At 37.6% G+C, this 18,868-nt stretch overlaps 1 protein-coding gene across 3 annotated transcripts in view; it reads left to right on the top strand.

Annotated features, from left to right (window-relative positions):
- The window catches only part of LRRK2 (leucine rich repeat kinase 2), a 75,123-nt gene extending 56,722 nt beyond the window's left edge, over window positions 1-18,401 (top strand). The window contains exons 37-50 of one of the 3 annotated variants that reach the window (XM_075492018.1): window positions 738-884; window positions 1,213-1,313; window positions 1,488-1,678; window positions 2,351-2,511; window positions 3,327-3,497; window positions 5,376-5,476; window positions 6,123-6,317; window positions 7,341-7,534; window positions 7,827-7,899; window positions 8,742-8,926; window positions 10,349-10,501; window positions 11,271-11,479; window positions 14,657-14,731; window positions 16,680-18,401. In XM_075492018.1, the coding sequence (XP_075348133.1) occupies window positions 738-884; window positions 1,213-1,313; window positions 1,488-1,678; window positions 2,351-2,511; window positions 3,327-3,497; window positions 5,376-5,476; window positions 6,123-6,317; window positions 7,341-7,534; window positions 7,827-7,899; window positions 8,742-8,926; window positions 10,349-10,501; window positions 11,271-11,479; window positions 14,657-14,731; window positions 16,680-16,801 (2,078 nt within the window). In that variant the 3' untranslated portion in view covers window positions 16,802-18,401. The remainder of the gene's footprint in view (window positions 1-737; window positions 885-1,212; window positions 1,314-1,487; window positions 1,679-2,350; window positions 2,512-3,326; window positions 3,498-5,375; window positions 5,477-6,122; window positions 6,318-7,340; window positions 7,535-7,826; window positions 7,900-8,741; window positions 8,927-10,348; window positions 10,502-11,270; window positions 11,480-14,656; window positions 14,732-16,679) is intronic. The other 2 variants (XM_075492011.1, XM_075492026.1) reach the window with 2 other exon arrangements.
- Window positions 18,402-18,868: the final 467 nt, after the last annotated feature.

The raw sequence follows: 18,868 nt of genomic DNA, 5'->3' as shown, positions 1-18,868 counted from the left end.
TTTGAGGTATATAGAGGTATACCTGTATGTAGATAAATATTATACAATATGCCCTTTATAACATTTGGGTACTTCATGTGATTTAAAAATGTTTCATTTCTGTAGGAAATAATTACAGTGTAAGTCAAAAGCAACTTGTTCTTCTTTTTATGTAAGTGCTGTCTGTGAGTGTAGACATATACTTACATAGTATCCTCACTATGTAAGTATAGAATATGGGACAGATTGCAGCTACTCTGTATAGTCGTGTATAAATGGCAATAATGAAAAGAATCGTTTTGTCATGATAATGATAATACAACTTCATTCATGGAATTGAATCCAGCACATAGTAAAACTGATACTAGATCTTTTGGTTGGACCATGTACAATAGTAATTTAAAAGGCAATATTCATGATGACACTCTACATACTAACAGAATTCTTTCTTTTTATAGACAGAAAAATAATCTCTTGGTTCGTTTGGTGTTGTTACATAGCAACAGTTGCTATCACAATACTTGAAAATATTTAAACATGTAAGAGACATTAAGTTGAATGGCAAACTTAGTGTTCTGTTCCATATATATATGTATGTTATGTATGCTTATGTGTATGCTTATATATTTAAACACACACATATGAATTTAAATTTAGGTACATTGATCATATGCACTCACAGAGATCCATATGCCTTTTAGTGCCTTTTGAATGATGACTATCTTTTTTTTTTTAATTGTCTCATTTATTTTTCTTAGGTGACCTTCTGGTAAATCCAGATCAACCAAAACATACCATTCCAATAGCTCAGATCGCTCCTGATCTGATATTGGCTGATTTGCCTAGAAATATTATGTTGAACAATGATGACCTGGAATTTGATGAAGCTCCTGAATTTCTCTTGGGTAAGCATTATTTTGTAGGGTTTTTTTACAGAGCTTATGTAAACAAATCCATTGAAGTCAGTTCTGCAACATAGGGAAACCATTTTAGAGATTTCTTTTCTGTGGAAATGTATTTTTAAGATATTCTGAAATTCAGGTTATTGAGTTTTCAATTTTCCATTAACTTGTGTGCTAGGACACTGTTTTTTATGTGTTTAGATTACTGATCATGAAGCTTAACACAGTAGATGATCCACACATTTTAAAATTGGACCTTTCAGCTGTTTTTTTGAGAAATAGTTGATATCCCGTTGTTTTTAATACTATTTTCGATTTTATCTTTGAAAAGGTGATGGTGGGTTTGGATCTGTGTACCGTGCATCCTATGGTGGAGAAGAGGTTGCTGTAAAGATTTTCAATAAACATACTTCCCTCAGGCTCCTAAGACAAGTAAGAAATACTGCCTTTTTTTCTGTAGTGCTGCTCTTGGAATACCAACCCTAGTGGAGACCTTAAAAAGCTTAAGTAAAGTGCAATACTTCACTCCAAAACATTTCTGAGTTTACTTCAGAGCTACAGAGGTTATGCTATTTGCAGTATTTCATCTGATTTTACACTTTACAGGAGCTTGCAGTGCTTTGTCACCTCCATCACCCCAGTTTAGTGTCTCTGCTGGCTGCTGCAATCCGTCCCCGGATGCTGGTGATGGAATTAGCCCTTAAAGGATCTCTCGATCGTCTGCTTCAACAAGACAATGCGAGTTTAACTAGAACACTTCAGCACAGGATAGCTCTACATGTAGCTGATGGCTTAAGGTAAATGTGACTTCTACATTGCTGTAAAAACAGGATACAACTGCAAGTAGGATATGCTGCAAATGAAAAGCTTATATTTTCTTATATCTCAAGCAGAATATTCCCTGGGTCGGACAAATGCTTGTATTTTTATGATTGATTAGCTGATATATAACACAAACTTTCGTTACCTGTTGTTTTTCTGCTAATAAGTGGCGCTCGTGTAAGTAGAGAAATAGCAAGAGCTCTGGGTGGAATTTGTATGTGGCTGTTGATTTCTTATTAAAATGTCAAATAAATTAATTTAGTGCAATTTTAAAGTTCTGAAAGTCCATGAATGTCCTCAAGAGCTGTTGAAGTGTGACTGTAAAATGACAAAACCTGCAAAGGAGCTCAGGGACCAATGAAGCTTAAACTTCTAAGGTTCAGTTTTCAAACTGCCAGTGACACTTCAGATAAGACTTGGTACTAAAATACTGCAGTGTTTATGTGCCAGTAAATAGTATTTCAGAACAATTCTAAAGTCAGTATCCAGTAAGGCGGTGTCATGTTGGTGGTGTTTGACATTTTTTAACACAATATTTAACATCTGAAAGCATGATTTACTGCTGTGGGAATAATGCATTCAGTGTGTGTGGATAGATGTATCCCTGAATTATGAATGCTTTCAATAAATACTTTTTTGATTAACAGGTACCTGCATTCAGCAATGATCATCTACCGTGATTTAAAGCCTCACAATGTGTTGCTCTTTACCCTATATCCCAATTCAGCTGTTATTGCAAAAATAGCTGACTATGGCATTGCCCAGTATTGTTGCCGAATGGGAATAAAAACCTCTGAAGGCACACCAGGTATGGAAAAATGCTTTGTTTTACAGTGCATTATATAAAAAAATAGCTAATATGTTTTTTATTTAGTCTGTAAGAAGTAACTCAAATCTATACTCTAGTCAAAATCACTAAATGTAGTCCTAATCGTATTACGAGTTGTGATGCCAGATTTATACCTCTTGGCCTTTCTTCCTATTCATGTTTTAACTCCTTTTAGAAGAATCAAGGAGTGTACTAAAGGTTTAAAAAGAGAATGAATTAAATTACATGCATTCATTACGATTTTTTGCTGTCTTGTTTTAGTATGGTTATTGTGATATTGAAATTATACTGCTAAAATTATTTGTTGTTTTAATTTTCAGTAATGCATAGGTAGGTCTTAATTTTTTTAAAGGCAATAAATAACCTGCACTGTTCCCTGACTTTAGAGAGAACATATTAGCATCCATTTTAAAGCACTGAACAATTCAACAACTTTGAAAAGTGCCTTTACGTCTTGTAAATTGTGCATGAGGGTGTGACTTCAAGTGTTAAATGTTAGGCCATCAGTAAAGACTGCAGACTTGCCCTTCATTTTCAGTATTCATTGCTAAATGAATTATTTCATGTGTAATGGTGTAGGAGTTCTGTAACTGATGTACTGTCCCCTTCCTTTATACCGATTGCTGATATTTTTGGAGGTCTGCCACGTGCAAACTATTGCCAGCCCAGAAATAGTGTGCCATTTTTGTTTTACTTCCTGTGACATTTTCATCACTAAGTGTTTGCTCTTAAAAGAATAAAGATGGCTTCAGCTTGGTATGAATCATAACTATTAATGAATGATTTATTTGCAGGATTTCGAGCACCAGAGGTTGCCAGAGGAAATGTTATTTACAATCAGCAAGCTGATGTTTATTCATTTGGCTTGCTGCTTTATGACATTTTAACAGGAGGAGGTAGAATAATGGAAGGCTTGAAGTTTCCAAATGAATTTGATGAATTAGCAATACAAGGAAAGTTACCAGGTATGCCTTGTTAAAGTTTTAACATGAAAGTGAATGATTTGTCCTGCCTCCTCCAAAAATAACACCTCTCATATTTTATGTTGCATCTGATAATGATCAGAGGAGGAGACTAAATAATAGCAATTTTTAGAAGCTTCTCCTAATTTCACACTGTCTTGAAATAGTGAGAAATAGGCATCTATTCAACGTCACGTTGGTTATAATTTCATTGCAATTTCAAGGGATCTAGCTGGTTCACTTTATAAAGAAATAGAGGTTTTGTATACTTGGGACTTTATCCAGACCTAGCTGAAATGGATGTTGCTGAAGGTACCTTCTAATACCATGTCTGGACTTGACCCTTACATATTACTGTGTTAATGCATATCATGCACTAAGATAAACACAATTCCACTTCTGTTCTTTGATCGTGATACATTATGTTAAAAAATCTATTATTGAGAAGCTGCATATCTTAAAATATTTTAAAAATCCCTTGAAATGTTATTTTTAAAAAGTGCCACTACCTTAAAAGAGCAGCCACCCCTAAAGGTTTTTAATAGGAGTTCCCTTTTAACTTGTCAAGAGTGTGAAGTCCCTGCCCAGCTACGTAACATTCTTCATATTCCATCTGCATTACAATATGTAGTTGTTGGCTGCTGGAAGGAAGATTAAACAGGCTATCAGGCTGGACGTGATGTAGTCAGCTGGACAGTGTAACTCAGTATTTGCCAGCTTCTGTGTAAAGAGCTGTTGAAGTTTATAGTACTACAAGCTTAATGCGTGGCATTCATATTTATTGCCCTGTAATAGTGGATATACTCACGAAACATTCTTTAAGACTGAAAAGTCACTCCATCTAGGAAAGGGCAGCAACTGTACCGGTTAATCTGGCATGGCTTCTCCATTAGGAGAGACAGGGAGTTCATGCATTTTCTACTCCTTAAGGAGAATAGTCCAATTCATAGCTCAGGCAGTTTAAACCCCCCTCCCTAAAGAGGCCATCCCAAGAACTGATGACTAAGTATCTCTTGAGTGCAGCTGCCCATTTGGCCATTTTCTGTATTATGAGGCCTATGAAATAATCAGACGTATTAGTTTCTTGAGATAATATAGTTCCATCTGTGCACGTGCTCATCATTTATATATTTCCACCAAAAAAGGGGCTGGCTGAGCTCACAAGTAAACAGTGCCTATCACTTGCTGAACAGGGTATGTTCATTTGCAGGTATTTATCATTAATGTTACCTCTGTCTAATGTAGGACTGGAATATCTGCTGTGGATTATGATGAACTAAAAGGAAAAGCAATACAGGCACCATTATTCATGATTTATTCTTAGGTCAGCACGTATAGTCATAAGATACATGTTAAAAGCACTGAGTCAGAATTTAAACTTCCATATCTCATAAATACTATATGGAGTTGTTTATCTCAATTGCTATACATTTTATTGGAAGTTCATAATCTCATCATTCTATATACTCTGCCCAAACACAGAAGAATAAATGTGGAGAAAAATGTTCACAGGAATTGAAAAGACTACAGACTAAATGACATGCCCTTGAACGGTCAGCATTAATCAAAACACAACTCGCATACATCTCTGATTCAGTCCCAGGTATAGGGACATTAAAAAAAGTTAAAGCAAAATCTGTTTGCTGTAACTGCTTTTAATGAAAAGGACTCTAGCTCTAGCATTTCATGCTCTAGTATTTAATGGCAGATGAGCAATTCCAAGCTCTTTAAGCTGACATTTTACCTAAGAGTATGATATTTCTTAGAGCAGCTCTGTAAGAAGTTAGATGAATTCTTACAATAAGAAGAAAGTTATTCAGAACTCTCATTTCTGAACTATGGTAAAGGTCAGTTAAGAAGTTATCTAATTTTACATTTTAGATCCTGTCAAAGAATATGGATGTGCCCCCTGGCCTCAAGTTGAAAATTTAATTAAAAAGTGTTTGAAGGAAAACCCTCAGGAACGACCAACATCTTCCCAGGTATTACTTAGTGTATTTATTTGTATTTTTGTGATAGATGATACAATGAAGTAGTTGTGCTTTCTAAAAAGGAGTGGGACATTTAAGTTAGTAAGAGGCACAGGTTTTTTCTGTTCTTTTCTGGAACTGAAACAGCCATGGAATATTGCCTGCTGTTGCCATCCAGGATAAACTGTTCCATTGAAATCTACCAACCGTTTATTCTAGCCTGTTGTTTTTCCCTGTGTTGCTGTATAGTGATTGTAGCAAAACAGGATTTGGATTACTTCATGGTCTTTACTAGAGCTATGCAAAAAGGAGTTTGTTATATAGTATCAGTGTGGTTAGCCTACACTGTTCCATGCATGTGAGAGGAGGAACAGCAGTGTGAATCTGAAACCTACTGTCTGTTATCACACATTGCATTGCTCCTTGAAATGGGTGAAATTTTCAAACATGCCTTAACCCCATTGACCTCCTGAAATTTTAACAGAAAAACAAGAAGGTGCTCAGTGTACAAAGACTTCTCATTAATAGTGGTAATACAAATGAGCAGACCTGCTGAGATACTATGTCCATATTCCATAAAACATTGTTATCCATTGCTTGTTATTTATTTATTACTGTACAAGACATTGCCATGTGCATGCTGTGGCTTTCTTTGTAGGTTTATGAGATCCTGAATTCTGCAGAGCTTGTCTGTTTGATGAGGTATGTTTCAATACCCAGCACGTCCACAGCAGAGTGCATGGTAGCTGCCAATCAAAGCTGCAAGAAGGCAGGAGTCTGGATAGGCAATGGGAACACAGAAAAAGCACAACTTTCATTTGTTAACCTAAATACAGATGGACATACTTGTGAGGTATGTGGGAAAGTTGCCTTTTATTCTAATTTTTTGGCACCCAGATATATTTCAGAAGAATTAATTGCATTTTAACAGTAGGATATTACTTCTGGAAAGCTAAGCTTTGAGAGGACAAAGATTGCTCATAAGTGAGTCATCATTGTATCCGTGAAATGAAGCAGGAACGCAGTTGCTTTTTCCTCTCTTCCTGCCATCCAGCCTGAACTTTCTCATAATAATGTCTTTCTACTACTGGGTTCCTTTCTTCCCCTCAGATGGAAGCTATTTCTAGCACAGAGGCTAGAACAAGGAGTAATAGTTATACAACCCTTCGTATCTCTACCTCCCTTAACAATCCAGCTAGTCTCTTAACAATTACTCTCTTCCCATGGATGCCACCTCCTTGTGCCACTTTGGGTGATACCCTCCAGCTCTTTTCATTTGCTTTTTGTACACGTCAGTCCTGTGCCGTCAGAAAAGGGAAAAGGTTTTACCCAGGCTTGATGTGCTGTTGTGAACATGTGTGCCAGAACTGAGTGTGACTCATCGTGAAAGTTGTTTAAGTTATATTTCCATCTGCCATCTGTTGACCATGATAGGTTTGAATTGGTAGCTTCAGTATAAATTATATGGCTTATTTTTCTAGAACTAAAATGAGAAAAAGAAGTATTAGACCACTACTTTTATTGTTAGCAATTAAATGGAACGTATATTGCAGTGTAGTTCCATTTGCTTAATTCTCTGATAGCTTTGAGACCTTCTTTAGAATAGAGAGAGAGAGAGGGTATTTTTTTCAGCATTCAGCTTAGAGATTTTCCTGTGTACTGTTTGAGGGGTCCTTCCCAGCACTTTGAAGACAGATGGTACAGCTGAAGATGTATTCAGCTAATAGGGCATTAGATTTCCTAATGGGGAGGTTAGGCCACGGGTGTGTCCAGGGTCTGAGAGGACTGTACTTTATTTTTATTACCAGCAATTTACTAGCATTTGCCTTTACTGAAATTGTAACCAGGTTGTTTTTCTTTTTTTTTTCTGACTCAGGATATCACAGATAGTAAAATTTTAAGTTTGGCTTTAGTGACCCTTCCTCCTGAGAAAGAAAACTGGATTGTAGCAGGAACCCAGTCTGGTTCTCTGTGGGCACTTAACACAGAAGATGAAACAAGAAGGCATCGTCTGCAGAAAATGTCAGATTCCATCACTTGTTTATACTGTAATTCTCTCTCAAAGCAAAGGTATAAATGAATTTTAAATATTTTGGGTTACACTTTGAAAATATGACTAAACAGAGATGTTCAGAAAATTACATCTGTACACGCATGCAGTTTTGTTCAGACAACTGCTTATTTTGCCTGTACTTTCACTTAATTTTGCACCCAGTGTAACTGGAGACTACATTCCTGACCACAGGTGGTTGTATTTGCTTTTAGTGTTCAATGGAACTCTTGAAATACCAGAGGCTACTCATTTAAATTTTTCTTACCTGGTTAAGGCATTTCTAGAATTCATTATTTTATTTTATTTCAGCAAACAGAAGAATTTCTTCTTGGTAGGCACAGCTGATGGCAGACTGGCAGTTTTTGAAGACAGAGCAGTAAAGGTAGACTTGTTCTTTGCTGTGTGTTCTACAAAATACTATCAGTAATATGTAAAGCAACTACCAATAGTAGCTTTATTTCATGCAGCTTATTTTTTCATTGCTTCTCTAAAACTCAAAATAATTTTCTACTGCAGTCTTAGAGGAACTGCATGTGTTTTACAATATCTGTTTTAACCAACAGAGTTAAGAGGGGGAAATTATTTCTCATTATAGGGCTTTGAAAGGCCTGGCAAACTGACTAGAGAGTGACATTAATGGTTGTTATTAAGAATATTCTAACAGTTTTAACCTCCTTTATTTACTGCTGTTATAGCTCCTTTTTCTTTTCGTTCACACTAAATTTTCATAGAATAGATATCTTCAAAAAGGCAATATTGTTTAGATTTTCTATAGGTCAGAGTTCTGCTCACAGAACAGATAAAGATAAAGAAATGCTGGGAGCTGTTTATATCAGCTAGTTCCTGAAGGTTAGCTCCTGACCACGTGCAATTTAGAGCAGTTAGGGATTTGCAATGCATTGCAGAACTAGAATATAGTCCAGTGTGGGATGTCTCCAAGATATGGATGTGACTTCCCATCCTGTTCTTGAACTGCGCCAGGGGTTGCAGAAAGTGTCAGTCCCAGCCCTGTCCCGTTTCTGCTCATGCAGGCTGCTTTCTATGGGACATCTATAATGAGACTATAGTGCTTTTCGGTCTCTAACATTCCGGTAAGACACCATAATGGTTCAGAAAATCTGGCTGTGTAAATTTAATTCAGCAGATTGTGTGGCCTTGTTTTAACAGTTTCTGAGTGTCTGTATACTCCTTGTTTCTAATCGAAAGTGTATTTTTTGCTTGCAGTGTAAGGGTGCTACACCTTTGAAGATACTAACTATAGGAAATGTTAGCACACCACTGATGTGCTTAAATGAATCCTCATACTCATCTGAAAAAAATATAATCTGGGGAGGCTGTGGAACAAAGATCATTGCCTTAACTAGTGATTTCTCTGTTCAAAAGCTCATTGAAACAAAGACAAGTCAACTGTAAGTTTTTCTTATAAATTACATTACTTGGCTCTTTTGTTGTTTTCATTGAAGATTTCTGGCAGTACTTTTATGTAATGTCTTGTTCTAGAGCTCATTCTTTGAATTCTCTTGTTTCTGTTCTTTTCCTTCCGTAATACAGCTGGAATACAATGTGCATTAAAATAAGATCAGTGAGTAGTGTTTAAAGTATTCGTTGCTGTTTTTAAACAAGGGATAGGCATTTTTACTGTATAAAGGATTTATGAAGTCAATATCCATTCAGAAAATGTGTAAATGCAACTGATCAGTTTTTCTCCCCCAATTGCATCCCCCAGGCCCTGTTTACTTTATTTAGAATTATACACACATACTTAGCATAGTATTTGTCCTTAGATGTTTGTCAGTATGATATGTGTGCATATCTTTGCCCTATATAGTTAAATCATGTATGATTGCTGACTTATCATTATTTAGAAATTAGAGACTGAAGTTTTTGGAGTGTTTGATGTAATACTCACATGGGCAAATCCTGCTCTGAAGTTAAGGGGAATTTTTCCTGAGCAGGGAGAACAGTGTTTGATTTTATGGTAGCAGATGTCATTATTCTGGGAAATTTATTTGCTTTGGAAAATAATGTGTTAAAATAAAGCAAGAAACTAAAACTTCAGTAAAATGCAGTTCAATGACAAGATGCAAAATATGTCACAGGAATAATCTGAGCTTTGTGGAAGCAAAACTGTATACGGTTTTGAAAATAAAGTTGTCAAAAACAAGTAACATTAGGGAAAGTAGCAGTGTTACTGAGTGTCTGCTGTCAGGGACCTGTGATTTTGAGCTGTTCTTTAAGGTGAATTGAAGAGTCAGTGAAGTAAGCTAATGCTGTTAAATTGCAGGGCCAATAATATTTTGATACATGCAGGCACAGATCTGGCATGAGAGACAAATTCGTATGTAGAGGAAAATAGTCAAAAAGGCTGTCAGCTGAAGTGAAACAAGAGCAGAGCAAGGTGAACTAAATCTCACTGCTGCTTTTTAGGCTTAGTCATCTTTGTATTGAGTGACACTTCATGGTCTTGCGGGCCCTGTGAGAACTATCGAGTGTCTCCAAACATTGAAAGAGTGGCACGAGAAAGCTGGAGTTTGTCCTGCTGTGATGTGAGCATATGTGATTTGAGCAGATAGATGGGAAAGATTTATTAATAGGTTTTGGGCATTAATGCGCCTCCAGGGCGCATATCATCAGCATAACTCCATTACTGTGAGAGTTTATTTCAAGCTGTAGGAAGATTATAGCAAACTCTCAGTTGTATCCTAGACCAGTTTGGTTTTAAGGCTGAATGATTCTGTAAGAGCTAGAGGGAAGCTAACCCCACTCATAATAGTCAAGTTTTTCTACTAGATATTTTCTGTGTATCTAACTGGATTTCTTCTCTCTTCTAGGTTCTGTCATAATGCTTACAGTGATGCAAACATTATTTCAATAGCAATAGAAAAATCCATCTACTTGGCAAAGAAAAACAGCCATTTTGTGGAAATCTGGGACAAGAAAACAGAAAAACTTTCTGAACTAATTGACTGTGCACATTTTCTTAAGTAAGTGTCTTATTTCAGATTGATGGCCTGATGCATAGAAAGCTGAATATCAGTTTGCCTTCTCTAGCATAGTACCTTAACCTGCTGGAGGTCAGGGATTTGCCCAGTTCTTTGGGCAAGTGTGGAATTCCTTTCCTCTCTTTTGGCCCAGAACTTCAGAATATCCCATACATAATCTCAATTTTTTAAGACCCTTATTATAATTTCACAATTTGTCTATGATTTCAAGAAGATTCATTTAACTCGGCTCAAGAAAGAAGTCTTTTGCTGTCCTTCAGGTACTAATGCTTTTACATCCAGTTACTTCCTGCATCCCCTGAATAAGAATGTCTTTTCTCTCCAGTGCACAGATTCAGTAGGAGATCAGAGTTTTATTAACAGTGGCACTGATTTTCATTTGCATTTAAATTGTTCCTCTCCCTTACTGTGCCACATCTGTTCACCTTCATGGTGAGGTTAGGAGCAGCTCCTAAGGTTAGGTGTGCTCCTCCCACTTTGCAGTGACATTATTCTCCTACAGACTGGGAGAGAACAGAGGGGTATACCTGCCTCCTATTTAAAGATCTTTTGAAGCAGACCAGCTGGGTCTCAGAAGGTCCAATAATTTTCGTCCCAGTTTGTTTCAAGTCAAATCAACTGATTAGCATGAGATTTTTGCAGCTTGTCTTGATGAATGATTGTTTAAAAGGCTGGTATTGAGAGAGTCATTTTAGCAGTTGTGGAATAGTCTGCCACGAGATTTTAATACAAATTCTCTCCGTACGTGTAGGGACAAAGTCGAAAAACTAGATAAGGAATCAAAACATAAACTGGCTTATTCTGGAAGAGTGAAGACAATTTGCCTGCAGAAAAATACTGCACTGTGGATAGGGACCGGAGGAGGACATATCTTGCTGCTTGATTTATCAACACGTCGTCCTGTACGAGTTATAGACAACTTTTGTGATTCTGTTAGAGTCATGATGACAGCTCAGCTAGGTAAGTAAAACCATCAAATGATAAGTACTTTGAAATCAGTGCCAAGTTTAGGATTGCTGTCTCCTGTTTGGCATGGTGTTCCAGGAACAGATTAGCATTTTCTGTGGTTTGTTCGTTCATTCTATTCCACTGCTGTCGTCTTCAGTCAGCGTCAGACGCTCCGGTGTTAGCTGAATACCAGCATGCTGTCATACCTGTGCCCACATAAAACAACAGCTCTCCCCTAGCTTGTCACTGATCAGCACGTGAGCACACCCCACCTTCACTGCGTCCTTGTGCCATGCTTCAGCACAGCTCTCACCGTCTTCTGTCCGATAGTCTTCATCTTCTGTGTCTGCCTGTGTTCTTTCTCCATCTTAAGTTTTATGCTTCTGCCTTCTCTCTCTGTGGAGCTTGTTAGGTTTTTAATAATTTTTCCTTAATTGCTTATTGCCCAGTTTTCTTCTCCCATCCTTATTCAGGAATGGTTCTTTTAGGTTTGGGTCACAGGCAGATCATAGCAAAGCTGGGAAAGCGCTACAGTAGTTGTGGGTTTTCAGTGGTAATTACAAACAGCCAGAGGAGTGTAGTTGAGCATGGGGCAGTTCTTGGCTGTTGTAACTTTCTTCACCTGTACAATTTCCTGCATCTCTCCCCAAAATAATAAAGGCCATACCAACTCAAGAGTTCATTGTACTGCAGTGGTGCGTACACTTAAAATACACATTACTTCAAAAAGTACTCTGGCACAACGTGTGGATTTCCACCGCCTTCCACTGTGTTTTGAAAAAAACTCTGGAGTTCCCTTGTCAGTGTGATTTAAAGTGTGTTTGCTGTCAAAAAAGACTCTGAAGCTGCTGTTGTGGACTCAGAAACACACTGTAATCCTGCTAGCAAACTTCATAGCTGCAGGCTGTGGATGTTTTCTCATTACCATCATGAACTTAATTTGGGGGCTGTTTTTTCCTTTCTGGCACCAGAAGTATCCACAGACTACAGTTAGCTCATAGTGCTGACAGTGTTGTGTGAGTCAAAAAAACATCTTCCTCTGACTTGCCTTTGCCTGAGACAGCAAGTTTGTAGAGTCTGTTCAGTGCTCAGCTGTTAAGAGTGCCAGCTATAGAGTCCAGTTTCACTATCACAGCGTTTTCAGTCCTTCTAGTCCTGATTGCTACATTAGTACTATAAAGGGACATTTTATTTTTAGTATTTTGTAAATAATACTTACTATGAAAATAAAATTTCTGCCTCACTTATTACTGTCATTGATAGGGAAAGGATATTGTAAAGAATAGTACAGTGTGATTTAAAAAGCCTTGAGTCTCATATTATTTGTTTCTAGTCACCTCAACATTTTTAATCAAAATTTTATGTAAGAAGAGTGAATACTTCAGGAGAAAGAGTTTAGCTGCGTTTGCAAAAATCTCAAGAATGGCAAGTAAGATTGATACATGCAGTTTGATGTGTACTTTTTTCTTTTGATCATTTTTTCCTTGCAATTATTTATAAGGGTTGGTTTTTTTCCTAAATTCAAAGACACTGTTTTTACTCGTATTTTCACAGAATCAGTGAAAATGGCACTGAGGCTGCTGAACAATTCTTCAATAGTAATGCATTGCTTGTGTGAAATGAGAGAAGACAGAGGGAAATATTTTTGTATTATATAGTTTCATTTAAGATTAAAATATAGAATGTCAATCAGATATAAATATTTCAGGGAAAAGAGATTGCCAGACTCTGAGACATCAATTTTGTCTGTAGTTCATCTATGAATATGGAAATATAATGTCTTTTTCTAATTCTCTCACCTAACACATTGACATGTAATAGACATGAGACTTATCACAGAGCATGATTTGTATGTAAATCTGTAGTTCATTTTGCAAGTGAAAAGTCAGACTTCTGTATAGTAGGAAAGGACCCTAGTCTGAATAAGAAACATTACACTTAAGTTCCAATCACTTTTTCACAGAGTATGGATAGGACTGGTTGCAGAAAAAATTAAAGTGATGAAAAATCTGAGCATGGAAGAGGTGTATCGTTCCCACCAGCTCTCATCTACCATAAGAAGATTTACATCAGTGTCAAAGGAGAATATACTGTAGATCTCCACAGGGCAGGAAAAATCTGTCCCTACCTTGCAGACATGCTGGGGGACCCACTAGAAACATTTGCTGATTCAGAAGGAACATATCATGGGGGGCACACTGCAGTGTGGTCACACAAAACTTCCAAGACTGTGACTTTCAGAGTAAGCTGTACTCCAGTCTGTTTATACCCCAGAAAATTACCCCCTCCTCATCTTTTCTTTGGGGGACTTCATGTATGAAGAGGTGTGGGGAGGTGTGGGGCGCAGAGCTGCAGCTGGGGTGCCTGCACATGGTGGGCTGTTCCTTCCCTGGCCTGATCCGTCACCCAGGTATGTAGGCTGGGTCCTGTATTCCTCTACTAGCATACAGCCAAGGGCTCACTGCCCTTGTTGTGCTGCCAGTAGGACAGGAAGCTGCTGTGGCAGGAGAACACGTTACAGCTTCCATCTATCTTGCAAGACATCTATAAATATGTCTTTTTGGGAGTAAGCAGGAAGTTGATATTGAAACACTGGCACATTCAACTTATCCCTCTGTGATCCAACCACTCCTGTCTTCCTAGCCTTTTTTTGCATTATTCAGTAGGCATCTTCCTATGATTCATCCCCTATTTCTACTTCCCTGCTAACTCTCCTTTCCTACCTACGTGCCATCGTTAGTTCAGAACACTTCTAATTAGTTTGTATCATATTTGGTTGTTTTGGTTTTTTCATAACCAAACTGATTACTGGCACTTTCTGTTTCTGCTGTGCACTGGGACTTCATTTGCAGTCTGTCCCTTCGCGGTGACATCTGTTTCCTGTGACTCTACTACCTCTGCTTGTGGCATATAATAGGGTGCTTTGTTCTTGGGCTTGTTCAACAGGCTGGCCAGCTGATCCAGGGCTTATGCCTTTGAACCCTGATAAACCCCTACATTAAATGGAGACGTGAACTATATTGTTTTCATGTCTGGGTTTTTCATGGTTAATGATTTTGAATAAAGGGTCTGGTTGACTGAACTCTGCTTTCTGTCTTCTTAGTGGCATGATGTCATCTACTCTTTCTGTCCTTAAATTACAAAGTGCCCATTAAAATTAAAATTTGACATTTTATTTCTTTGAAAAAGGGAGTCTCAAGAATGCGGTCCTGGTTTTGGGATATTGCTATAAAAGTGACACCGAAGACAACAAATATCACAAAGGTACCTGAACTGTGTTTTATTAATTTGTATTGTTAGTGGAGTAGACACTATTATGCTTGACCACCCACTGAGAGTGGAGAGTTGATGATCACCATTTGATATAATTTTATTGAAACATCATTATGAGTTTTTGTTGCCTTTTGCATTTCTGGGCTCCATACAAACTAACAGTAACTTCCAAATATGGATCAGAGGAAGCCACTCTTTGAAGTATATAATATAACTTGGTAGAAAACTGTATTTGGAGAGTAAATGTCATTGTCTAATTGGAGAATGTATCAAATGGATTTCCAGGGGGTCTGTGCTAGGACAGGAATCCTCAATGTTTTCATTAATGATCTGGATGAAGGAATAGTGAATGTGCTTTTCAGATTTGCAGACAATTCTCAGCTAAGACAAAGCCACAAGCACACTGGAGGGCAGGATTAGAATTCCAAATGACCTTGACAAATAGAACCAATGGTCTGGAAGGAAGTAGGATACAATTCAGTAAGGAAAAATGCAAGACCTTTTACTTAATTAGGAATGATCCATTGTACCAACATGAGGAAATGATCAGCTAAACAGCAGTGCTGCAGAAAAAGGGTTATAATTGATAGCAGGCTGAACACAAGTCAACCATGTCACATTGCTGCAGAAGAGGCAAACACCATTTTCACACCAGTCGAAAAGTGATGTCTGTAAGATATGAGCTAATTCTTACACTCTGCTGAGTGCTGATATGGCCTCTGCTGGAGGAGCGTATCCATTTGGGACACTGCTGAATGATCTGGACTATTAGGAATGGTCCAGAGGAGAGAAATGTAACCTGTGAGGAAATGTTGCAGGAAGTTAAGTTGGTTAATATAAGTAAAGCTTAGAGAGGACATGATAATAGGCTTCAAATATGTAAATAAAGAGAAAGGGAATAAAGACTTGTGTCTTTATTCTACCCCATCCCTGTGGGTAGGATGAGGACTAACCAGTTTCTATTACAGCAAGGGACATTTAGGTCAGACATCAGGAAAAGCTTCCTCACAATTAGCATAGTGATGTGCTGGAATAGGAAGATAGAAAAACTCCATCTTTGGATTTTTCTAAGAACAGTTACAGTTGATGCTCTGATCGATGCCCTTCTTCACCTTTATCTCATCCCAGTTTCAGTGGCTCCTAAAAATGTGGCAATGACAGTATAAAGTTAAGGGTGGCAAGTGTAGATGAGCTGACTGTTTGGAGTAAAATAAGAATCAAACTTACAGCAGTGGTTTTTACATTCTGATATTCCCTGATTATTACCATAAGAACACCTATTGCCTTTTTAGCCTTTTTATTGTATTTAAGAGTGCCATTAATTATCCAGAGAGGAATCAGAGACTCCCAGAAACCTTGGGGCCTTAGTTTGTGAACCCCTACTCATGCAAGTGTTCTCAATTATCCTTGTTCCACTAAAAGCAACGTGAATTCTCTATGAATAAAGAGTTGTTTGCATGAAGGGAGATTGAAGAAGTGACCTTTTCCCAGTATACTCACTACCTTCTGAAATCAGTTTTAATTTTTAGTTTACAGTGAATGGGTTTTGAGTCTTGTAAGAATTTAGGGTATATCTGCTTGGGAAAATAGAGATGAAATTTTATGCAGGCATCTCAGTACTAACATTAGCTATAGCTGAGGTCAGTACCTTATGGCCCACAGGCACCAGAAATGGTTTTTCAAGTGCTTTTAAATGGTATACTCTAAGTTTAGGAACTGGAATCCAAATCATTGTGCAAGTACAAACAGCTTGTAACCCATAACTACATTACCTCACACATAAAGTGTCATATAACTTGTCTTCCAGGTCCTAAGCATCATGCTTCATTAAGGCAATTTACAAGTAATTAAAAAAGAAGCAGATAAGCAAACCCACTTCTAATTATGCAATAATTCTTCTCTGTTGCCGTTTTCAATTTTTAAAAATTTTTTTTTCCAGAATTACAATCCTGCGTGTCAGTTTGGGACATTAACCTGCCCCATGAAGTGCAAAACCTGAAAAAACATATAGAAATGAGACAGGAATTAGCAGAAAAAATGAAGAGCTTTTCTTTGGACTGAAAAGTCACCCTGCAAGTGCCATTCTCTTCTCTAGTCTTCCATCCTGACTTACCATGCAATATTTACAACTTCTTGTTGCTGGGGTTTTTAACTGAAAACCAGAAAGAAAATTTCCATGAGAGAGGCAGTTGGTATTCATAGGATACCAAGAAAAAAGAAGGATAAGTTATTTGTAGTGTTTGAAAGGACAGAAGATTATTGAGAATTTCTGAATCTAAAGTGTTATCATGCATCTGTTGTTTACTTGTGAAGTTCTGCTCTCAGCAACTATGGCTCAACTTCAGTATAACATTGTTCATCTGGTTTTTGATCCCAGTTAAATTGGGAATAAGCCAGGAGACTATAAATGGCTCTTATGTACTTCATTATCTCTACTGAGTTGACGCTGTAATAAGAAGCAAAATTTAAGCCTCTATGTGTTTATTGCAGTTTGCATGTATGAGTTTGCTCTGATGATTCATGTTTTAGTAATGTCAGAGCTCATGACCCTGAGTATATGAAAGAAAACATTGTATTTTATGTAATAGCAGTATTTAAAGGAACATATGACTGTGTTACTCCTTGAAAACAACAGGCAGAATAGTCTTGATTTCTTCCATTAATAATTGACATTTTTTTGTTATGATCAGAAAAAAAGTTGTGCTACAATAATAAAATAGCTCAGAATTCAGAATGTAAATATACCGACAGGCTTCTGCAAGTTGGTGTCCTCTTGCAGTACTGCAGTCTGCCTTGTTCTAGGAGATGTAGTCACATCGTTATGAACATTAGCATTCTCATACATCTGTTGTACAGCTCACTTTGAAAAGCCAAGAGAAAACACAGAGGGTCGGCTCTGATCTAAATGCTGCTACAACTTGTATCACAAAGAAAGAAGCATGCTGCTGTAGCCAGACTGCTAGTTCTTAGTCCAACTTGCTGGTTTCCTTCTCTCAATCTAAAAAAAAAAGGGAACTTTCACTTTGATATTTCCAGTGTGCGAAGTTTCCACTTATTCTTGTTTTAATTTATATTGTTATTTTGGCGGGAAGCAGGGGAACCTGGAGGAGTGTAAGAATTGGCTACCTCTTGCATGTAACTACCAGAATTTGTTGCCACACATCTTCATTCAAGAGATGCCTTTTGCTGCGCTCTGGCTATAAGTCCAAGCTGCTTCTTACAGCCTGCACTAACCTGCTGTAAGTAAGTGCCTTATTTCTGTCCACCTGAAGTCAGATGTCATTTTCTTTTTTTGATACCAAATGGATCTATAGGGTGCTCCTGAAATCTCAGGGAGTGGAGTATCCGGAGCCATTCCTGGGTCTATGGAGCTGAATGAAGTTGAGCAACCAAAAAGTTCTCAGTTCCCTTTTTACAGTTTTGGAGAAATTACATACTAGGACAACAGCTTTTATTATGTCCAACTGTATCATTGTCTATTTTCTGCCATTTGTTGAGTGAGTACTCAGGATTCCTTTCAGATATGCACCCCAGTTTTTATGTATTCTTGTAATCTGCATACTGAGAATAATTTGCTATTTATATGGGATTTTATAACTCAGAAAATATGTATTATCTTATAATGAATACTTTTTTAAAAAAATAGAATATATGTATTGTGATTGTGTTTATTTATAAGTCATTTTGAGATGTAAGCCTTAAACCTTTTTATTAAAACAGTGCTTTGTTAACAACATAGTCTACTTTCTGATCACTGAATTTCCAAGGAGGAGCTTTTGTGTGCAGCTTTTGTGGAGCTGAATCCCTTACATCAGGATGATGCAAGATCCCAGTTCAGTGGGTTGTGTTGACACCGCTGCCTTATTCCCGCGTGTTCTCTGTCTCATAGTGCACGTCTTGAGCCCTCTTCCATTCCCCGGTGTGCCTTCTACTTAGTGTTCCTTGCAGCCTTCCCCAGAGACGGGAGGTGACCTGTAAGCAGTACTGTCCTTGCAGTCGTTAGTCACCTCTTCCGAGATTCTCTGGAAAGGAATGATCCATAGACTGAATCGGGCCTACGTGGTAGGTATGACAGGGATAGCAAAGAACACCAGAGACAATAGCAGCCAGCGAAAGACAGGAGGTCGT

Source organism: Mycteria americana, chromosome 1, assembly GCF_035582795.1.
Source record: "Mycteria americana isolate JAX WOST 10 ecotype Jacksonville Zoo and Gardens chromosome 1, USCA_MyAme_1.0, whole genome shotgun sequence".
Classification (NCBI taxonomy): Eukaryota; Metazoa; Chordata; class Aves; order Ciconiiformes; family Ciconiidae; genus Mycteria; species Mycteria americana.
Note: the sequence above shows the minus strand (reverse complement) of the source record. Positions and strands in the feature narration are given on the sequence as shown.